At 37.7% G+C, this 23,774-nt stretch overlaps 2 protein-coding genes across 16 annotated transcripts in view; one reads left to right on the top strand and one right to left on the bottom strand.

The window, feature by feature from the left end:
- TBC1D10A (TBC1 domain family member 10A) overlaps window positions 1-23,774 on the top strand; it is a 182,184-nt gene that overhangs the window by 143,297 nt on the left and 15,113 nt on the right. The window lies entirely within an intron of this gene.
- The window catches only part of MTMR3 (myotubularin related protein 3), an 83,720-nt gene that overhangs the window by 45,177 nt on the left and 14,769 nt on the right, over window positions 1-23,774 (bottom strand). For 6 of the 15 annotated variants that reach the window (XR_008236636.1, XR_008236637.1, XM_052796856.1 and 3 more), the window contains exons 1-3: window positions 2,164-2,205; window positions 568-645; window positions 77-166 (exon numbers count right to left, since the gene is read on the bottom strand). Coding sequence is in view for 13 of the 15 variants with exons in the window: in XM_052796856.1 (XP_052652816.1) it covers window positions 77-166; window positions 568-645; window positions 2,164-2,190 (195 nt within the window). In the remaining 2 variants the exon portion in view is untranslated. Of the gene's footprint in view, window positions 1-76; window positions 167-567; window positions 646-2,163; window positions 2,206-2,273; window positions 2,399-2,954; window positions 2,976-5,697; window positions 5,775-5,876; window positions 5,898-6,581; window positions 6,604-12,943; window positions 13,067-19,024; window positions 19,109-23,774 lie in introns of those variants that run through there. The other 9 variants (XM_052796862.1, XM_052796865.1, XM_052796867.1 and 6 more) reach the window with 8 other exon arrangements.

Genomic DNA, 23,774 nt, shown 5'->3' with positions numbered 1-23,774 from the left:
TGTGAGAGGCCAGAGAATACATAGGTCAACTAGACATATTGTGATCTTAACTGGCAAGGAGCAGTGTGGTGATTACCTGAAGGTTCTCATCCTCTCGGATCAGCTGCTTCCTGGGAAAAATCTGATTAGCCTGGATGCATTCAAGGCTGTGCTGAGTCTCTTCATCCTGAGAAACAAAGCATTACAGTTAACTTCAGCACTCCCACTTGCTGCCTTCTTCACCACATAGCCAGCTATCGATGACCAATGAAAAGCTCAAACTAGATGAAGTGTTTAGAGAATTCAGGTATCAGTAACTTACTAAAGTTATTAAACTTACAAAGACAAGCACTCAAACAACTAAGTATCATATTAGAAACAGGTTTCTGTCCTGCAGCCTGAATAATAAAGTAAAAAAACAAAACAAAACAGACTTGTAATAGTATTAGGAAAAAACCATCAGCCTAGGCTAGTCTAGCACTACACTTAAAATTCAACAATCCCACATGTAAACATTAGTTCTCTAATGTTTTTCAGATTTTAGCCTATTCTGCTTTGTAAGAGACCCTACAACCCCCTTTTGCTTACCATGACAGGCCCTGGATAGGAGGAGAAATCCTCGTCTTTACTCACAATACTTTGAAGCTCCCCTTCACTTATTAAAATCTAGAAAACCAGAAAAGTAGAACGATGAAATTAAATTCATTTTCTTTTGGCAAATAAATACAAATTAACTTTTAAAGACTGAGAATTCAGCTATTAGAACATTGCAAGCAAACAGTAATTATGAAAAGATTAAATCCATATAAACTAGCTCTCCTGAGAAACAAAATTGTTTCAAAATGTGTCTGTTTCCTTCTGTTCATTCTGAAAAATCATCTTTGAATGTACTGCTGGGAGAATACCCCTCTGAATGCAGCAATTAGACCAATGTTTATATAATTTAAATTAAAACATGTTCATCTTTCTAAATCACTGTGAATTTTCTCCTAAGTCACTTGCAGATGGTGATTCACAAATACATAGGTTATAAAACCAAAGGGATCACGGTGATCATTTAGTCGGATCTCTTATGTAACACAGGTTGTCGGATCCTCCTGAAATACTCTTGTTTCAACTACAGCATATTAATTAGAATTCATATAGGGATAGAATTCCTCATTTTATAGTTATGACTCATTTTCTACATCCATGGATGTATCAAAATATCCATTTTCTTGCACCTGCCTTTCCAAGAGCTCCAGATCACTATACACTAGCGACTTGTTCTCTCTACTATCTAACAATCCCCCAATCTTTTATCATCTGCAAATCTCCTGGAAATATTAAAGAGCATACAGTCTTGAAGTTTATGCAACTGACCCTATTTGGAACTAATAATGAAAGTGAATACAGGAGTTACAATCTGATTTTGAGATTTCTTATAGTAAATTTTTTAAATTCAGGTAGGTTCTTCCCTTTTTTTTTTAAAAAAAAAGGATTCGTTCAGATATTTTATGGGGTTTGCAGTCTACAGCACATAAAAGGTACAAACAAATATATGTCAGTCGAGTTCAGTCGGTTCTCAGTTCATGTCACCTTACTTATAATATATTTCAAATTATCAGTGTTGTGGTTGACAGAAAACCACTTCAAATCCATCAGCTCACAAGCACACCAAGACTGCAGGAAGCGCTAACTACATCCTGTATATTGTACAGAATATTTGCAAAGGGAAAAGGAGCAGCAAATACACATATTCTGAAACTAAAAAACCCCACTGTCTAAAAGCAATCAATGAGAAGAAAGCATTACAATGTACCCAAAACCTCTGTTAAATAGGAACATCACAATAAACAAAATGCTTTTATGTCCCCAGAGTAGGGGAGAAACAGCACATAAAAGCTTGCAAGTTGGCTCAAAATTGCACAGCTTGCAGAATGACGTGTGTGTATATATATAAAGGAGGAAATTATGAGCAGAATCAAGCTGGAATTAATGTAAAAAGTAGATATAACATCCCAATTTTAAACAAACAAGAAAAAAAAAAGCTAGACGACTTGATGGAAGTCCAAATCCATCAACTACAGAAACTCATAAGGAAAAACTAAAAAACAGCACAGAAATTTCCACGCCTGTAAGAACAAATGAGAGTAGGAACATTCTTTTAAGTTATCAGAAACGAAGGAAATCTAGAAATGCTACCTCCCAACAGCAAGATGAAGATAGCATTATTGTTAATATTGGTTTTAAAAAGGCAGAATTAGTTAACATTTTTGTTTCAAAAGAAGCAGCAGAAGAAAGATGGTTCATACGTAATCCATGCTGTAACTGGTGAGATCGATTCAAAGAATCACAATAACTAAAGCTAAAAAGGCCATAAATTCATCAGGTTTGATCTTTAATATATCAGAGGCCATAAAATTCCAGCCCTTGTATTCAAAACAAGAGCTTGTGCTTGATCCCAGCATGACTTGGTATTTTACATACATTGTGTTTGGGTGTGCTTATCTTCCAAAACCATGTCTACTCTTGACTTGAAGATACCAAGAAAGGAGGGGTTCAGCAGTTCTCTCAAAAGCATCTGGTTTCAGCTTCTAACCTTTGGTTCTCACTGTATGTTTTTCAGATTACAGGATGCACTATTCTCCTTGATCTACGATATTTTAAAAAATGAGCCTCCTGCTCAATCAAATTTAAAATGATCACTGGCTAAGCAACAGGCTTATTTGTCCAATCAACCTCTATCTTACAGCTTATCCATCAAGAAAGGTGCAGACTGGATTAACTTTGCAGTAGATCCTGATATAATGAAGACTAATGATTCAAGAGAAGATGGGTTTAAAAACTGTAAAGTTTACACAAATCCGCTTCTCCATCCTTAAAATAATGCTAAGCTCACACATTCAGCTGTCAGGTCTACAGCCAGCCAGAAGAGCGATGAAGAGTTAAGGCATATTTATGCAAACATTTTTGAGGAGAACATCTCAAGTTACCATTCCTGCAGGCTGCTGGAGGCAGGCTGCTGGCACAACTGCCTTCTGCAACCAGCTACCTCTTCACCAGTGCCAATTCTGCTCTTCCAGAATAGCAGCCACTGTTAAAGCCATTAAGACCAAACATTTCCAGATCAATTCATCTAGACAATTTATGTACAACTCGAACAAACCTTAATAGTAAAGCCTTCCGAATATAAAAAAATACCTTGCTATTTCAGAAAATTCCTTCAACTTCAAGCACAATTATCAAGGAAACACCGACTTAATTAAAAAGATGAGCTTTCTTACAAATCTCAAACATGCTTAGTATCACTGAGAAAAGTTTTAATATATTAGGCATTGTGCTGTAACAAAATTGTTCTTTTATACTTCAGATTAGATATATTTATTTTTAAAGTTTACTATATAACCATTTACATATTAATAAAAACAGTATTAGCTTAGAAAATTAGATCTTAAAATTTTACAGCTGTGCTCCTAAAATCCAGCATAAACCATCAGCAGAGACTATCCAAATTACTGCAGAACAAGTTTCTTATTCTAATTGCTGCATTCATTTTGCAGCTTCTATTATAACAGTGTGCTTTTTACATGAATGTGAGAACCTTCCTTTTTAAAGTGAATTTTGGGAAAGCTGTGTGAAAAAAAAGGGCGGTTTCAGTTTTAATCAGGATTATCAAATACAGACTGTGATGTTGCCAAGACAAATGGTACAAGAACTTATAAGACTAGTTCTAAAACAAATAGTTTGCGTGCTTACACTGCTTCTAGGTATTAGTGAAACGCTTCACCAACTTAACCGCCACAACACAAAAGTACTTCTAAAAATTGCTGGCAAAAATAGCAAGAAACATTGAGTTGTTAGAATGAAGTTCACTGATCTGATGGACAGTGAATATACTGAACAAAATAATTCAATTCCCATCATGTCAACAAGCTGATCCCACTCCCTTCATGATCACTGGAATAAGCACAAGGGAAAGGAAATACACCACTGGGACCAGTGACAGGGACCACATGCTACTCTCAGTAGCAGCCCATACTGAGATCATATGAATTAACTCTGAAACCACACTTTCAATCTCTCTTTCTATACCAAAGCTTTCTAACCCATTTCCATCCATGTGTTTAGCAAACTCTTCCAGGTTAATCATGTGAATAGAAAAAGGATCAGTGTTTGTGTGACACCTAGTAAGGGGATTTCTGACCCTCACTTTAAGAGCACTGCCTTAAAGTGAGAACAAGACCATTCTTCATATCGTCAACTCCAACAAGCCACTCTGTTGAATTTTACCCATGATAATTAACACACCATGCTACTCTGAAGGACAGCTTGATACCAAGTGAGACTAGCACATACTGGCTGAAGAAATCTATTCTCAAGTTGACTCACACCATTTTTTTTTTTATTAGTTGCAGAATGTAATCAGAATTCTCATTTTGTTTAACTGCAGCTGGCAAATAATCAGCTGCTCCATGACAGTAAAAACCACTTCCCAGAAATGAAATGGAAATGTTCAAATACAGCTTAGATAACTGACCAAGAAAACATCTTCATAAAAAGCACCCTCAAATTCAGGCTTCTACGTATAAATAGGATCACAGATAAATAGTAGATAGCTTATATGTAGTGTAGTGAAACTTGGTTTTATCATTAGAAGTATTTTTTTTTTTGTCAGGACTGAGGCCTAAAAAGGTTATGTTATCAATTTACTGTGCTGACCTTTCAACTGTAGTTTCACATATATTAAATTACACCAAAAGAGGTTAGTCTTGTTAATTCTCCATCCTTATGTTCTGCTTGAAAGGATAAATGATTAGTAAAGGTTGTAACCTCAGACTCTGTTCAGCCAATATGGGAACATCTTAATTGCCTTTCATTTCAGATGTGCCTTCTGATCTAAATTATGTACATAATTAAGACTAGCAATAACCATCTGTCTGCCAGTGATTCTACACAAAAAGATTATATAAATAAAGGATCATTCAAATTCACATACATTTAAATGTAGTTGGACTTAGAGCAAGAAAAGAGAAAAATTGGACGGGGAAAAAAGGAAAAAGGATGTACCCAAGCGTTTCACTTTGTTCCCCTGCCTTCCCTCTCCAGATCCTGAATTCCATTTATTTTAGTATCAAAATCAAATTGAGTTGACCCTTAGTCTCAAAACATAGCTATTCCCATGCTGTTTCACAGTTGCCCTTTAAGTTTTAGATAGGAATGTGAAGAGTTTGACAAAGAAGCATTTGAAAATTTGAGAATGAAATATTCAAGAATGCAATCTAGCTTTAGCAAAAGATGCTTGTTACAAACTGAAACACTTCTTCGCCTTCCCAGGTGGAAGGAAATTATTCTGAGATAAGGATAAATACTTAGTTTCCCACATTTCAATCCCTGACAGCAAGGTTTCCCCTCCTTCCTGGCACTGCATATAGAAGTAACTGAATAGATTTCAAAAATATTTACTGGGGAAGTAGCTAACAATATGGACATTTGCACATTACTCAGGAATAGGAGCAGGACAGACAAAGAATCATGTCTGAAGATTGTGTATGACTAAGAATCAGAAGGGGCAGGGGGGTGATAATTAAAGGTTGCAAATTCCAACTCAGTAAAATACTGATTTTTTTTTTGTTTAGCATCTTGGAAAATGCTTTATTTAAGAGAGTAATCAATTATAACTGTAGAATCCACCTTCAACAGGTAGCTTGTCTTACCAAAATAATACAATGAACTTACCAAAGAATGAGAGATAAACAGTCCTCTTTGTCCCAGAAAGTTTCAAACTATATTCTTCCGATACTTCACATTGGCAACTGCAAATAAAAAGACAGTACTTTTAAACATGAACCTTCATTTGAAAACAAAAAAACCCACCCACTTCTTAAATAGCTAGCAACTTATACAAGAAACTCAACTGTTATGTTAGTTTGTCTTAATTAAAGCAGAAAAGTAAAAAGTATAACTACTATGGGAGTCGTAACTACTGAGATCTTAACATGCCCAAAGAGGGAATTCAACGATTGGACTCTGACAACATGGTTAAGGCCTCTTTTCTGGTAAGGAACAGTTCAGAAGTCATGGCCACAAAGCAGTTCAAATTTTTTTTAAACTTCTGTGGTACACAGAAATAAATAAAAAAAATAAAATTACTTGGCAATAGAGGCCACAGGAGGGCTCTTTTATAGAAGTTCCAATTAGTTTTATACTGATCTTCAAAAGTGTTTTTTAATTTTACACTAAAATTAGCTTTTTCTCCCCAAGAAAGCAGATGAAGACCTCCAAACAGTGGTTATTGCCTAAGTACTTTTGGACAAAGCTGCAAAAAAGCCAAAGTGAACAGCAATGCTCATATGATACCATTCCTCCCAGACCTATCTTTTTTACTTTCCAAGTGCTGTACAAACAGTTATTTCCTCAAAAATAAATTTAAGTATTGTGTCACAAAAACATATTTGTCAAAAAAATTATATGGAGAAAATATCTCATTTGCTTCATTCCTATGCAGTCACTTCAGTAGGTATTCACAGATGTCTTCTATAGCATGTGAATGACTGCTGGGATACAAAGTTCTATACTGAAATATACAAACCCTAAAATTCAAGTTCCGGACTAAAACCAACCATTCCTAAAGCATGCAAGCAGCCAAACTGATGGAATACCACTCCCTTGTATCCAGTGTACCAGAAGATTTGTTCTTCACAATAACTTGGAAGCTATCCCAATAGCATGCTGCATGTGCCTGGAAAAGTCTAGCTTCTATAAACATAATCCTGCTGCTAGAAATAGTTTGCTTGTACTCTGATGTGCCACAACTAGTGATAATTTTCACATTCTGGTCCATTAAAAAAAAAATCTCTATTTTGCATTTATTGTGTCCTTTAGTTTATGGCTTATGACAGGGAAAAAATAAAAATACTTTCTGTACACAAAAAAGGATGTGTAATTTTAGGACTAATGTAGTAGAAAAATAGTTTAAAAAGTACAGAGATGCATCAAGCAAAAGAAATTCTAACATTTCATATGGTGGACATACTTCAGGGAAATCTCATATCTACATTCAGCTGTTATTTAAAAAAAACTGTGACATTAGGATTGTCTGCTTTAACAGAAAACACCCTATGAATGATTACAGCTGTTAAAAACCTCAGCTAATCATGAATTACAATTTTATAAAATAGTTTCTAAAAGCAACATTTGGTTACCTGCAACAGAGGTCAACTTTTTTTATTATTTTAAAGTATCTCTCAACCAACAAGCCAAATGCCAATTCCAATAGCTTTATAGGTTGATAATACGGCACACAAAGCAGAAAGGACAGAGTTTTACTTTGAGGTACCAGCTTGATCATGCAACAAGTTCAACTTCAATGCTGCTCGGTTGTACAAAGTCACCTTTGACAGGAATACTTAGCAAGCTTATTAAACAAAACAAAAAAGCTATGAAGGCAGACTATGCAACTCTAGAATGACTCTTCAGAGACAGTTTTCTGGCCATGTCCTTGCTTTTTAAAAGGCAAGATACACGGTAGACTTATTTTGTGTGGTTTAGGTCCAAGAAAAAAAAAACCTTCACAAAATCTGCAACAAGCTTTTTATTGAATTTAATGAGGTTTGGAAGAAGCCACTGAGTCTCAAGAGTTTTATAGAGAAGTTTAAAAACAGGAGAAAAATGTTCCAATATAAGCGTTAATAATTCCGCTTTATTCCTGCCAGTATTCAGAAAACACTTCACGAGACGCTCATCAGCATTCCTCTTGCATGGCTGCTAGTCACAGATAAGGACCTCAAATGTTATCACTTCCTAAGTCAACAACTTGTGCCAAACAAAAAAAACCCAAACCTGACTAAGAAGAAACATTGCTATGAATTCTACTACCATCTCAAAACCACTAATTACTTAAGGGAGAAGCAATTCCAAGTACTGGTGTGTAACTGCTTAATTAATACAGCTAAGCACATCTAAGTTTGTGCCCCTAAGGAGGGCAATACAGCCTCCCCCTCTGTGTGCTCCCACCATTTCCTTTGCATTAGCTCTTCTGTTTGATCCACAAAGAACAGATTCAGCACTATTAGGAAAGCAAAAGGTAGAAGATAAAGGGAACAGGACCATTTCGTAAATCCTGCAAAGTCAAACTTGTCTACTAAAAGAATTGGCTTTGCACCATCTTTCTTATTAGGCTGTCACATTCTCATAGCTGGTTTGGTTTAGATTTTCTTATTTAAGCACAGGTGCTGAAGGACATATTAACATTGCCTAATTTTCAATATGTAAGAAGTCATTCTGCCATAGGCCTCCAGTACTTAAGGTGATGTGAACAGGAACACTTAAACTAAACTTTTGCTTTGAAACATCTTCTTAGGATCCTTCCTTGTTGACTATTTTGGGAACCTGGCCATTAGGTGAACACTTTAACTAGCACACAGGTCTTACCTCCATTGTTTTTTCTTGGAAGATGCTATGGAAAAGTAGAGTAGTGGGATGATATATCAATCATACTGTAATAGTGAAACACAAGTAATATAATAGTGGGGGAAAGTCAGAATAATGGCTTCCAAGTTGTAGAACTTCCATCCCTGGAAATATTCCAAACCTGACCAGCCCTTGAACAACCCAATCCAACATCCTAGTTGGCACTACTCTGAGCAGGGTGTTGGACTACATGACCTCCAATCTAAATTATATGAGTCTGTGACAATGTTTTTCTTGACTTTTTTTTTTAAATTAAAACACTGGCAAAATAGCTAGGAAAAACACTCTTGATAAGTTTTAATAAACATGTTTATTTAAGCAGGAGATTGGAAAGTTGTCACTTTAGTTTCTTAGGTGAAAGGCTGTATCTAGCAAGAACAGAAGAGGTATCATTTGATAAGCATAAACTAAAATGACAGAACATAATAGCAGCTTTGGAAAAAAAAAACAAATACAAATTTTCTCTAGCCACAGACAAAGCTATCCTCATAAAGATATAGACAAACCAAACCAAACTTTCTTCTGGTAATTGACAATTTTGAAGGTGTATCTTCTCCTCCCTTTGCTGAAATATGGCATTTCTGCACTGGTTATGCCACACCATGTCACAACCTTAGTATTACGCAAGCACAGCTTCTGATTAAAAGTTCTCTATTTCTGTTTACATTTCTAGCTTTGCAACATTACTGCTCCCATATAACCTAGCTCTGCAGTGGCTGAACCTTCTCTTGCACCATATTATCACACACTGTTTCATCACCCTTTTGTTTGGCCGCTTTCTGCTCAGCTTTAGCTCACACTGGCTATAGATTACTCTTTTCCTCCTCCTTCCTATGTTCTTCCTAGTGGATTTTTGCTCGCTTTCCCCCAAAACTATTTTTACCCTATTCTTAATGTGCTAAGGAATAGGAATGGAGTGCTACTATCAGCTACCTACCACTTAGGGTGATGCAGTTAGCTTGTGGCTGAGCTAAAATACTCAGAGGAGATGAGAGTATTGGGACTGCTACCCTGAATACAGTCGCTCCTGAGGCTAGATAGTGTAAGGTTACTGCTTAAGAGTTTTAAAACATGTACACAGAAAAAAGCAATGCTGATCTTCAGGGAGGTATTTTCTGGTTTCTACTGCCATGTGTCCTTTCTATCATACACTGCACCAGATTAAGTTACATAATTTCCAGTTTGGAAAGCTGCTGAATATGAAGAAGCATACCCACCAATACTCAAATGCATGACAGAGTAAGCAGAGATCAACAGCCATACTGAATATCTCATTCCTGTAAGACAGGTGGGAAGTGTCCTACATAAGAGCATTTTGAAAGTGTCTTATTCCATTTTTCTGTTCTACCTGTGCTTCTATGAGTGAAGAATAAAATTAATTATAAGAGACCAAAGCATCAAAAAAGTTTTGTCAACATCTGTCACTGCACTGACTCATACCTTAATGGTAGGTAATTTAGTTTCCTGTGGAACCCTCTGCAGGTAGGCATATTAGTTACCTTCATCTTTGCACTCAGAAGAGGCATTAATCTGCTTTTAAAGCAGTTTAAGCTGATTATCTTTGCATACTAGTTAAAAAAAATCATTTCTTACACTCTTCAAGAATTAAATGCAGAAGCAACAGTTCAAAGTTAAAATGAAAAACATCTCAAACAGTAAGCAAAGCTTGAAATGGCAAAAGAATGCAGTAGGCAAGGCAGTAGAAGCACTTCTGAGACTGTGGCTATCTAATAGCTAATGGTAATAAAGATAAATTTGATCTTGCACTAAGAAAGGTCCATTTTTTCCATAATGGATGTAAAAAAATAAAAATCAGTGGAACTTTAGGTGGGATTATAGTATTCACTTTAAGAGGTTTTTTAGGAAAGTGTTTCTGAATAAAAAGATTATATATCAATATTCTCCTTCACGGATCTCAAAACCACCCTGGTCAAAAGACCACAGCAAGCTTGAAAACAAAATCTGACAAAAATGTCACTTTTTCTTCTAAGATTTCCATTTCTTTTCTTTGAATTCCTCTTTCATTTGGATAAAACCCTGAGATTCAAACACTGCAATTGTTCATACATAAGCCTGGATACAATTTACGCATCAGAGATCTTCTGATGAACGACTGGAAGTTTAAAGCTCAAATTAATAACCCATTCTATCATTTTCCTTTTATTATTTCAGTTACTCCATATTCCTCAATTTTACGTGCATGACAGACGAGTAACATCAACCAAGAAGGATCAATGAGCTACACAGATCGGTCTGAACTGTGCAGAGATCTGCAAGGATGGGATCTGAAACTAGGAGTCAGATATGAAAGCTGACAGGACACAGAACACTGACCAGGGCCTGAGCTGGTGGAAACTCAGTAGACTTGTGTAGGTTCCAAGCTAGAAAGTTGACCAAGTGTGCTGGGGAGGGGATATTATGTCAAAAGATAACCAAAGAGCCATGAAAAGTAGGGCAATATTAGATTGAAGTTACAAAACAGAAAAAGCAAGTGAGCAAGACCGACACCAGGCAGCAGAAGTTTCCATTTGAAACAGCAGAACAGAGTAAGGAAGGGAATAATTTGCTCCTCATACATCCCATTTTTCCACTAAGGTCCTTACAGCCCATTTGCCATGAGTCACACTCCCTCCCCTATTTCTTCCTCTCTGGAAGGCAACAAACAAATAGGGATAAGAGGCTGTTAATCAGAAGTCTCAAAGGTTTTACTCATCCTCCCAAACTACCTATTCATCCCCCTTCCCTCTGGTAACCTTTTGCTTTAACTCAGTCCTTTCTGTTAACTGAATGAGTACTGGAAAGAGGCAGCTGCTGTTCTACGAGAGTGGCATTACACAACAGCTATCAAGACAGGCTCCTTACATGTTCTATTTTATTGACAGTCAATGCAACACTAGAGAGATCTACAAGTAATTAAAAAAAAGTAAGTTTTGAAAATAGGAAGAACCAAGAAGCAAATTTGATTTGAAGACTCCTTTGGAGTTTCAACTTATACTCCCATGACATTTTTTTTTCCCCCATTGAACTAGTTTAGGACCATGTACATGCAGTTAACAGCTATTAGCGCCTAAGTGTGTTAAGTTGACCTCATTTTCACCATACTTTGTCTAGCACAAAGCTTTTAAAACCTCTAACAAAACATCACTCAATGCTTTTGTCATAAGACAACTTCATTGAAATACCAAGTACCTGCTCTATGAATAAACATTTATTTCTCAAAGGATTAAGTAGGTTAAGTTATTATAAGGTGTCCATAACAGGAAACTCAGCCCCCCCCAAGAGGCTCAGAGCAATAGCACTGATCATCTACACAGGTAGGAACAGGCAGGACACAGAAAAGTCTGTTTTCTGTTATCAAGGCTTATAACGACACATCACTTTTTTATTGCACACCTTGCGCAATGCAATTACGGACTACAATTTTAATCCATTAATTCTTAAATTGCATTGAAAAAACTGTTCTGTCAAGGAGGCCATTTGAGTAAGATGCATATCCACCTTCACCATCTTCATCTAGGAATAAGCGGCCATTTGAGAGGCTCAGTGTTCAATGACTTACAGCGGACTACCTTATACAAATGTGAAAGTTAATCATTTCAAATGGCCTAACACTAGCCTTTGGTAAAATTGTGGCACACTCCAAAAATGCTTTTTTTTAGCGTGACACTTAAGGTGGGTTTGCTTTAAAATAGACTACATTCACATTCCCTGAAACATGAGCCGCCATCAGACAGGGTACTGCTCCCATACTCCCTGACAAAATGTTCCCCTTCCTTATCTTACACCAACTCTGACATTTCAGACCCCTCATGACATAATCCAACTCCTAGATGCAAGACAAAACTAATCCAGAAAGAAGTCAAATTATGGAACCACTACTCTAGTGCTGTGTATGTTGTTTGCTTCCAGAGCAGATTCTGATAAAAGCATAGCCTGGAAGCAACTGCATGACACTTAGAATTTAGATAATTTGAGGCAGCTTAAGAATCACCTCAACACCTGCAGAAGTGACATTTTCTGTACAGAACTAGTCAATTAGCTTGCTCATCTCTTGAACTACTTGGATATTTATTTCTCAAAGCATTAAGCAGGCTAAGTTTAAACAGCAGAGGTTACAGTTCAAATACCAACTACCCTCAAAAAGCCCTGATCTGCATTAGAGCTATTAAGCATACAACTGTATCCTGTTGTACCAACAGGAACTGAAGTTGTCTTTAGGTATTACACACAGCAATATTTCTGCCTGCATCCATGAACTCAGGGATGAAGAGCTAGTCTCTTCCAACCAACCATGGCAGGGGATAAGTATGTTTGATCACAGCATTAGTATTCCTGCTTGTTTACAGTATAAAATAGTGAATTCAATACAAGAAAAGCACTGAGTTCAGGTATTTCTTTATTAGTACATGCAAAACAAGCCTGGTAACAATTGAATCAAATAATATTGAAAGACCTGACCTAGGTAGAGAGCCAGCTTTATTTAGTCATAAGAGACCCCTTTTTATGAACTTACCACCTAAATTTCATGTTTGAGTTAATCAAGGATCAGGCTAGCTTTTCTAGGATCATAAACAGCTGTTTTCTAGAGGACACTCCAAGTACTTCTTTGGGCATCATCCACAAGACTGCCAAGACATCAATAGCACTCACTGTTCAACCAGCCACTTAACATGTGTAAATACTGTACAGCAAAAGTCAAATTGTGACATAAAACCATGTGTGCTTGTGCATGATAAGGAGACCAGCAAGAGCTAGGTAAGGAAACACTAGCAGCTTGACTATAAGGAATTTTTTTGCTAGCTCCTATTTAGACAGCAAGTTACAGTTTTAAAGCCAGACATGATTTACCAGGTTACTGTCCTCCTTACATTTGAGCAGCTAACCCCTTCCAGACTAGAACAAACAGGTTATTGCATCAATCCATTTCCAGTTTCAACTTCCCCAAACTTCCAGCAGTATGCTCTGTTCTAGTCAAGTTTTCTACAGAGGGAGAAAAGACTCACACTAGCATTGTCCTTCAGCTAGGCACAGCAGTGAAGAGCTTTGGCTCCCTACACGTATTAAGACATACACACAACTCAGATGCCTTCCCCAATTAAAGGAGGCTTCCCGTATTTACATCACAAGGGACAAACAAACTGGTTTGGCTAAACTACCAGCACACTGCCTCCAAGAAACCTGCTACTTGATGTCCTTTCTTTGGTCAGCTGATTCAGTTCGCTAAAGCCAGGAGAAAAAGCAGGACAAGCAAATACCAAGAAAATATCCTATAATTAACTCACTTTAGTATCTTCCAAATATTAAGACTGTTGTTTATTCCCATCTTTTTCCACTCATGGAAAGTCAGTTACTTTCAGAAGCAGGAAATGTAACTGGCAAAATACTACTTTCCATTTGCAAGTTGCACTTAAGACCTGGAGATGGGACTCCACTACTAAAATAAAAGGCAAGCAAAGAAAGATAAAAGATAGTCTTTGAAAGGGTCCTACAAACATATGCAGAAAAAGGACACTGAGCCATCCGCATATCAAACTACAGTTGAGGAGCTCTGAACAGCCAAGACTGCATCTCACTTGAGAGCCTAATCAAATACCAAGGACTTAAACCACATTTGTACATGGCCCTTCTTTGCTGTGGGACACAGGAGGCACAGTAGTCTTGCAGCTCTTAAGATCGCCTAAAGAAATTTGAAGCTAGTCTTAATGTGTTTCAATTTCCATAACTAGTTTTGAAGATCAATTACATACATTATGAGTATCTAGTATTAAGTACAGAGGTCTTCAATAGACTAGTTAATTCTGTCACACTGCAAAATGTATTCCTCTAAAGGCACAACCGTGGTGTTTTAGAACCAGTTGACTCTATTATGTAAATTTTTTTAAGCTTACTTATTTTTAAGTCCAGCAGCCCTCCAGCTACTAAACCATCTTGTTCAAATCTTGAACATGTCAAGAGCAAGAACAATTAGTTTCTAAAGTCATGTTTCTAGACTACCCAGGCAGGCTGAGTTCAGTTACGACAACTCCCTAAAAATCTTTTCTCTGTGTAACAACTTCCATAATACTGAGAGTATACAAGCTTGTCAGTTTACATTGCAGTTGCACAGACATTCAGAGCCAGGAAAGAATTTACTTGGATTAACAGAATATGCTTATCCTTAAAAAAAAAAAAAAACAAACCACCACCAAACCAAAAAAAACCCCAACAAACCAGCATGAAGCCAAAGTTAAATATATTTAGGCATTTCAGAGAGGCACCAAGGAAGGTTTTGTGGTTGTTTTTAAGGCACATGTGTATTAAAACACTGCATTTCAGTTATAATTGAAATTAAGTTCTGCAATAGACTGCAACTCTGCTAGTAAAACAAGGTTTGATATAACTCCAGTTAATATTTACTAGCCACAGACCATGTCTCCCCTCCCCCCTTCTACATTTAAAATTAAAAATCCACTGACCTAAATGTTCAAGCTTCCTCAGGAGGATACCAGCAGATATTTGCCTTATGTGGAAAAAGGAATCAATCCTGTATCTTAACTATATCTCCTTTGAAATCACTGTTTCAATGGCAAGATCAACCAACAGGAACCTGTTTCTCTAGGGAACATGAAGATTTAAGTCTGTATTTCCTACCTGCTCACTTAAATCAACCCACACTAAGCTCTGTATAGCTGGTTAGTTTTTACCAAAAAGAGGTATTACTCCAGGATCCTATTTTATACTAAATGCCCTTTAAAAAAAAAAAGGCATGACAAATTAGTAATGCAAGATAGTACCAAGTGTCTGTATATATAGGTAAATACATTCCTGCAACAACAGCTCAACACTCCTTAATCTATAGCAACCTTTGTTTCTAGTGTTGTTGTAGGAATGCATTTGCCTGTATATACAGACACTTATGTCCTGGTGAACTCTAATGGGACTATCCAGAAGACACTTTTCCCCAAAATTTGGTTTAGTGTGGATTCATTCAAGTCAGGCAATCCCTGATTTAAAGCCTCTCACTTATTTTCCCTAGAGAAACTCATTCATATCAGTAGATACAACAAAGCCTGAGAAGGAAGAACACTAATAATACAAAGAAGATAACAAGCGTTTTATCCTTTACAGAACATTCACTCCCTCCTTGTGTGACTCAAAACAAACCTAGTTTACTAAAAGACTTGGCTGTAATTAAGAGATAAATCATCATTTTAAAGAAACAAAAAGTTTGGGCTCTTCCACAAGTTACCTAACACGATGCATCTACATCTTTCCCATAGGCACTGCAAAAGTGAGTGCAGTTCAACAGCTAATTCTGTTATGGATGCATGAGGTAAGGTAATTTTCATTTTAAGTACGGTTTAATCCCAGATTTTAAAAAATGTACGTCAGTATACAGGAAGCTTCAGTTATCCACTTTAATTTTGTTTTGCATTTGAATCATTATCAGCCAGCAAGACTTAACCTTTCTTTAACAAAATATAAAGATTTATAACCATCCTTACAGTAAATTTAGCATGTGCCCTTCAAGTTGTATTTTAGAGGGACATGCAAGAACATGTGCATTAGTCCACAAGCTATGAAAATAGTGCAAGTTACACATTTTTAACACTTCAATTCTTACTTGTGACTTGCAGATACCAAACTTCACTTAAATGCACAGAAGTAGCATTTCACAGTAAAAATTAAGTAAGATCAACTAAATTAATCTATTTTTATTCTTTATCCTTCAACTTGAAGTACCTTCTGGTAACTGACTTAGTAGCAAAAACCCAAGTGTGTACTTATGGAATGCGAACTCAGAGATGTTCGTCTTAAACCCATGAGGATAACATACTCAAGTTGCATTTGCTTAGATTCAAAAAGTAAATCAGGAAAGTTTTGGCAAAAAAAAGTAGATTATAGCATAAATAAGGAGTAAGAGGTTTAGTACTTGAGTTTTGGGTCCTAATTTACTGCTTTGCTCCTGATGAAATTAAATGGCAAAAACCCCTGACCTCAACTGACAACATCTTGTTTCATGATGCGTAAGCAGGATGAAGCTGCTGGCAATGTGTGAACACAATACTGAAACTCAGTTTGCTTAGGTACTCAAGGATGTCCTCAAAGATCTTACAAGGTGCCAACCTTGGTCAAAGCCCAAACCAAAAAGAGGCAGGAATTTCTTTCCTTCCCATAACTAAAAAAATAAAAGCTGCCTGCAGTAAAGCTTGTTGTCAGGTCCTGGAAGACTGAACTTCACAGAAAGCTTTCCTTCTGAAAGAGACTCAAATTCAACACCAGAGATTTCTGTGCTGTTAAGAGTCACAGAACAAGATTCAATATTCAATTACATAAAAAGCAAAAAAAAAGTTACTTCTGCCCCTTTAGGTCCAAACAGAAAAGTATAAAGAACCAGGATAGATACAGATGCAAACAAATTCAGAACCATTTGGGTTGAATGGGACATATGAACATCAGTTAGTCCAAGCCCCTACTTGACACAGTTCCAATTAGATCAAGTTGCTCAAAAAATCATCCAGCCAAGGTTTGAATATCACCAAGTATATTCTTCCTGGACAACATGTTCCAATATTAAGGTTGGAATCTTAAACCAAGTTCAGAATAATACTCAAAGGCAAAGGAAGCCTTCACACTGAGCAAAACCAGGGAAAACGGCAAGGATAACAACAATGTTCAGAATACTTAAGTCTACCTCACTTTTATTGTAAGCCTTTATTTCAAGAGGTTATGCAGTTCATGTAAACACAAATCTACATGCAAAGACCAATCTAGAAGCAAATGCTCAGAGCTGGGGTGAAAAAGCATTTGTAATTTAGATAAATAACAGCCCTCTATAGGAACAACCTCAGTATTGGCCTTGTATTTCTGAAAGAGCTTGCATAGTTTTGCACATCTAGATTCAATGCCAAAAAATAGCCAAACTCCTTTCCTAGATGAAAGATTACATCTTTATGTAAGAAAGCTTACTTGGCAAGCTTAAATTAGTCTGTCAACCAAGTACAAGGATCCAAGGTATGCATGTTTTATTAAAAGTACCACACCTGTGTCATTAGCTTGGAAATAAAACATTTCTGCATCAGTTTCAGGTCCAGCTGACAGAACTGTTTTGAAAGTCTTCCCTGATGGAGAGGCTTCCAGAATAACCAATGACATCCACAAACCAGCAGTTGCAGCCAAACTTCTACATTCAGTCTGAACAACTTAAAGCTTGACGTAAACTGAAGATTTCTTTTCCAGTTACCATTACCATAGGTGCTGAAAAAACAGACCTTCCAAGAACAGGTAAGAAACAATGGCCTGTTTTGGCATTTTACTACTTCACATACAACAGCTCAAGAAGTCAGAGCACTGGTGTGTAAATGCAGCTGTAAGGGAAGGGATCCTTGACAGGGCAGGCACACTTTGGTGATGGATTTTTGGACTAGGTTGTTACACATAGCTGCACAATAAAGTAAACGAGAGGCAAAGCTGACAGCCTGAGACCCATGTTTTAAGGACACAGTGGATATTTTCACTACTTATACATGCCATGGAAATCAACTTGTAATTGCATCTTAAAATGTCTATATATAAAAAGCATGGAGTGAAGAATTACACATTAGGAAATGTAAGCACTAGGATCACCTGTGAAGCTTTAGTTCAGCTTCCCTTGGAGTATGTATGATCCCTAATTCCCTTCTCCATTCTTTCCTTCCCATAAACCCCCACCCTCACTCAGTGAACTAGGTGGACAATACTCCCCGAACCCAGAACTTTTCATTCTACTCATTTTTATTAAACCTTGTAGTCAGTGCGGAGTTCTGAATCAAGTCAATCTTTCCTACACTGCTCATTTTATAGCACCTCTTCTGTTGAAGATCCACAGTGCTTACCACAATTTTCACACTGTCCCATATGGTTAAGTGGTAGCAATGTATTTTTAAAAGGTTGAAAAACTAAGAGTTCAAGGCATCAGAAGGATCTTCTAGCTTTGGTACCCAGAACAGATGTCTAAATTCTTCAAATACTCCCAATTTTTATAGTATTCTGCTCTGTATTTGGGAAATACAACTCTACTAGCTGGGGGTCCCAACTGCAGAGATGAGCACTGAGGCCTGGAGTTGTGTATTAACACCAAAACCATAAATCTACACACACCTGTGAAAGTCTCCAGTAACTTACTAGCCAGCACCACAATCCACAACAGGGCAGGGACACATCTAGTTCTCCAGGATGGCAGTCACCTGAGTCACCAGACCACCACCTAGAACTTCTTCCCAGATAAAGTCACTACTCCCTCACCCCAGTGCTTCTACATACACCAGGTAGTTTAAGATCTTATTGGGCCACCTGGAAGCTCTGGATTTCTTCAGGTGTCCAAGGCTACTGCAGCCTGTGCTTAAAGTGATCTCAGTTATTACCTGTGGGGATGAACTACTGATGCCAGTGCTCTCACAACAACAGTCAAAAGATCAGACAGTTTGTTAGGCATCTAAATATCCAATAATCATTCCTCCCACAAACAGCTTAATCTTATTATATTAGTTTATTGGCTCAATTGCACAGCACTGATAAATCTCTTTTGGAGGGAGATGAACTCCCTGGCAAGCCTTCAAAATAGAACAGTACTCACATTTGGTACAGTAGCTTCATCAACAGCCACAGCCATATTTATCAGGAAGCCCAGGTCATCAAGGACTCACATGAGGGCCAAAATGAGTCAATATATCCAATTCCCATAGCCTCCTTTAAAACAGTCAGCCCTAAAGGTAGGGGTAGAGTTGTCCAGTTTTATTATTTTCAACATAATGTTAGTGAAAATCCCTTAGCAAGTTAGGTAATCTTTCTCCCCTTTAAAGTTTTCTTGGAGTAGCATATGGCAGTTTAAGCTGACAAAACTGTGTACATGAGGGGGAAGCGTGCCTGACACTAACATTTAAGGGATATTCAAATTTTACACATGCTCAAGCTACATTAATGCTAAAACTAGAAACCCAACAAGGTTCAACAGGCTCTTGTACCAAATTATTTTATGCAAATCAGAAGCAGCTGTCCTTCACCAAGATGCTTTTCCCTCCATATGCTTTTGTTGCACATTCCCAATTTATTTGTTGGGCTCCCACACCTGCCCTGAAGCACTGCAATGCTGAGCTGAACATCACCTTTCTGTACAGCCATTCAATATGTTGCAGCCTCCACACTAAGGAAGACCTTCATCTGGCTTTGGGCACTACTTATTTCTTCAGCAGCTTTAGAAGCAGGCTATTCTCTTTAAACCACTAAAGAAAAAGCCATTAAATTAGTTTTAAAGTCAGCATGTATAATACACCACATGCCACCTGCCTCAGCGAGGCATCACTGCCATGCTTAAACTTCATCTGCCATAGCTTTAACTCTTGTTTAATCTTATCAAAAGGATGTCAGAAGTCTTATGCAAGTTCACCTCTAACATACTCATTACCCTCTTAGGAGCCATTGAATGAAATGTGAGTTAATGAATAACACAGTAGGAATTATTTCATTACCCCCATGGTGAAAGAGAGCCATCTAATTCTTGGATATGTCGTCAGACTTGAGAACCAGCCAGTGATACTTACTCAGGCTTCCACTGCTCAATCAACTGCTACACCAGTGGTGTTCACAGTGAAAGGCTTGCAGACTGCACTGACAGCTCAAGCAAGACTGCCAGAGCATGAAGCAAAGCTACCCTGATAGCAGCCTTAGAAACAATTAAAGCATGAAGTGAGGAATTGAAGCCTGTCATTTTGCTTCCAAAGAATGGAGGACAGGAGCAGGAGGTTTTTGAATAGTGTACATTTAATGTATAGGCCTTGCACAGGTATGGAAATCAATGCAGTAATAGCATGTCAGCTCTTCACATTCTCCTCCGGCCTCATCTCCATTTTTACAGTCTCGACCCCACTCCAAGTTACCACCTGTCTCTGGTACTACCTAAGTCAACCTGTTTATTGAACTCCATCAGAAACCCAAGACACTTTTAAAGGGAAGTCTGAAGCAAGGTATAGATCCTTCAGTCATTGGCAATCCTGTCTTCTGGTATTCAAGGCTACCTCACTTGCACTTTCAGTTAAACTAATGCTTTTCACTATAGAACCTGATGCCTTATGACTTCAAGTAGATGTTCACTCCCCTGTGAAAAACACACCCATCTCCTGCTAGTACAGCTAGGATGGAGGACAACTGCAAGAAAGACTTCCTCAGCCTACCGAAGTCCTCCTTCAGGTCATCAAGACATTTGCCTGCAACAAAAAAAGAAAACCCCAGCTTTAGATTGCCTGAAGAGTTCATATGTTTAAAAGACTGTCTAGCTCTGCCAAGGAGACCAGGCAATTTAAGACCATGTTTAGAGAGATGATATTTTACTGATTTCATAACCATGAAAAGTCCATCCTCACTGATATCAGGACAGCTATGCTAGGCAGTGCCCTTCAGATATTTGGACTCTTGGGATACACATCCATTCCCATCCAGAACATCCCTGTATTGCCTTTAAATTATGCAGTCAGAAGCAAGCTCAGAGACAAGCAGCAGACATTTGAACAATTCATACCAATCCATTACAGCAGCTTCCAAGTACTACTTACCAGGTATTCCCCTCTAACAACTTGACTGATGAGGAATAAACTAGTACACAAGCAAGCTAAAAACCTAAGAGGAAAAAAACAGAAAGCCTGGGAAACCAAAGCTAGAAGATGGACTTCTCATGCAGATGGAAAAACAGAACTGTCTTCCTGACATGTCATACCCAATGAAAGAGCCCAGTGCAAGCTTTGCAAGTGGTTTTTTCTACATGGACTGCAGAAACTGAGATGCATTCTCTTTTGAAGGAGTCAGACTTTCCCATAACCTGCAGCTTGCAGTCACTTCAACAGCCACGCCTTATTGAGTTTGAGTAACACATCAAAAGCAAAGGATAATTGTACCATACTCTAAACCATACTGAAAGAAACACTATCTTCAAGCCTAGCGTGTGCTGTTCTGTCATTCTCATATGAGTATGCACATGTAAGATGTATTCATATTCAAGTCCTAGCATCACAAATTACTCCATCAAGAATGCAATGCTGAAATATATTTAGAATGGTTCTGTTAATACAATAGCTAGCTTCCATAATGCCATTAAGGTATCCTAGACTCTAAAACCACTACTGTTCTATGAGCATTCACGTTGAATTCTTCAATAATTGCTCAAAATGCCTATGTTTAAGATACTGCCATGGGATTAGTATTGTAGCTGTAAAATTGATAGAAAATTCAGTAAGATAAAATATCAAAAGTTGGCTTTGGGCAAGTTTCTATTACACTAGAAGGCTCTGAACTGGGCTGGAACAGCATCAACACCCAGCTCTGTCAGTGAACAGCATCTCCCCACATGTGAAGAGCATCTGTGTGCAGGCACTGCCTGAGCCTTTGAGTCATCATCTCCACACAGGCACTTACTGCCAAGCCGAAATTCTTGAGGTGCTTACCCAGCAGTTGGTGCCCATTCACCTAGCAGCTGATCAGCAGAGCATACAGCTGTGCTTCAACCTACAGAGCTGGAAATCAGTACCTAAAGGTAAGCACAATAGTGCAGATGAGGTAAGAAACAAGTTTTTGAGATGGTATGCAATTTAAGAGGGTAATGGGATAGAACTGATGCCCTCACTTGTGAGGCTGGAAGCCTTAATAATTCTGACTTGTACAGTGATACTGCTTTAAGTTTAATCACATGCTTACATTCCCCACTGAGTCAGAGCTGTCCTTACACAAGACATCATGACATCAAAGTTCTTCAGAGCTTTTCGGTGAGGTCTTAAGAGGCTGTATCTATACTATTTCTACAGCAGCGTTGGTTAACCAAGTTTTCATGCCAAGAAAACCACCAAAGCCATGTGCAGCCAAAAGAGATTAATCTTTTCTAGAAGCATCCTTAGTGCCACATCCACACCAGCTGTACACAAAAACTGCCCTAGAGACCTGAAGTAAGATTCTTCTCACCTAAGGCCAGATTTCGTGTCTGACCTCATCTCTTTTTAAAAAGGCCCACATTCTACCACTTAGTGAGCAGTTCTTGCTTATTTCGGACACCCACTTCAGGAGACAAACACATCCTTAATTCAACTGTGTGGTTTGGTGGGAGGACAGGACAGCAATATCCAAGTGTCCTTAACTCTGCAGTTTCCAGCTTAAATACATCTAGACAGAATCACTAGAAGGAAGTAAACAATGTCATCCAGACTGTCTATGGAAACATCAGTAATTAAACGTACCTGCACACCACATTCTTTGGTGATCAAATGTGAAGAACAAGCAGCTCACCAGACATTCCCTATATTAACATAACAAACAGCTGTTATCCTCAACAGCTGTAAAGCCACTACAATTATTCTTCCTACACACCCCAAGCTTTTTGCTAGCATTAAGTAGCTGCTTAAGTGAGTCAGTTATAAAGTTGTTCTATCACCACCACTATTTTCTCAAAGCTTAAAAATTAAATCAAGTATTCCACTACTGGAATTTTCATTACCAAGAAGTTGCAATAATGCTTATTATATTATGGTTATTGGTTTGTTCTCCCAATATAACTCAATCAGTTCAATGCTTTGAGTTAACTATTATTGCTTAACTAAGGTAAATACAAACAGAAGCCTGAAAGCATGAAATAACGAAACAAACAGTAGGAAGCAAAGCTCAACTACTTAAACTGAATATTTCATGATCACCTGCAAGTATCAGGGAAATTCTCACGCAGCTATAATATGCATGAGAAATTTAAAGCCCTGATGATTAGGGCTTCAGAAAATGGCCACAAGAAAATTATACAGCAAGGTAAAGACTCAGACTTTTTACTGTATCTAGACACTTGGGATTAGCAATGAAAAAAGGTTTATCATAATATATAAAAGAACGAACTAGAAACTGGATGCAATATTTCCAGGATATTCTGTCAGACTCTGATCCTCTCAGCAATAAAGCATAAATAAGCATGAATGATTCTCTGGAGAGTCCACCAAAACCCCAGAGATACTGGTTCTCTAGAGCTTGTTCTGCACTGACCAAAAAGTACCTTCAGTCATACTCTCCCCTCATTCAATTGAGGGAAAGAAGATACAGCATCAAGGATCTGATGGAAGGCAGTAGTAACATTCAGCCCTGGCACAGCCTTATTTTACAAAAGGGCTACCAATTGGCAGACAGGTTTCACTGACTTATGCTGACAAGGTTGAACTTGGAACTGTTCAAACAAGTACCTCATTTGAAATTGCCCCTATGAGATGTTCAACCTACAGATGAAAGCCTTTGAACTAAGACAGCAGAAGTGACTTCTACAAAACAATGCGCTTCACTCAGCAAGAGCAGCATGCTAAGAAAATAAGTGA

This window comes from Harpia harpyja, chromosome 9 (genome assembly GCF_026419915.1).
Source record: "Harpia harpyja isolate bHarHar1 chromosome 9, bHarHar1 primary haplotype, whole genome shotgun sequence".
NCBI lineage: Eukaryota > Metazoa > Chordata > Aves > Accipitriformes > Accipitridae > Harpia > Harpia harpyja.
The sequence above is the reverse complement of the archived record's forward strand: the minus strand, read 5'-3'. Positions and strand labels throughout refer to the sequence as shown.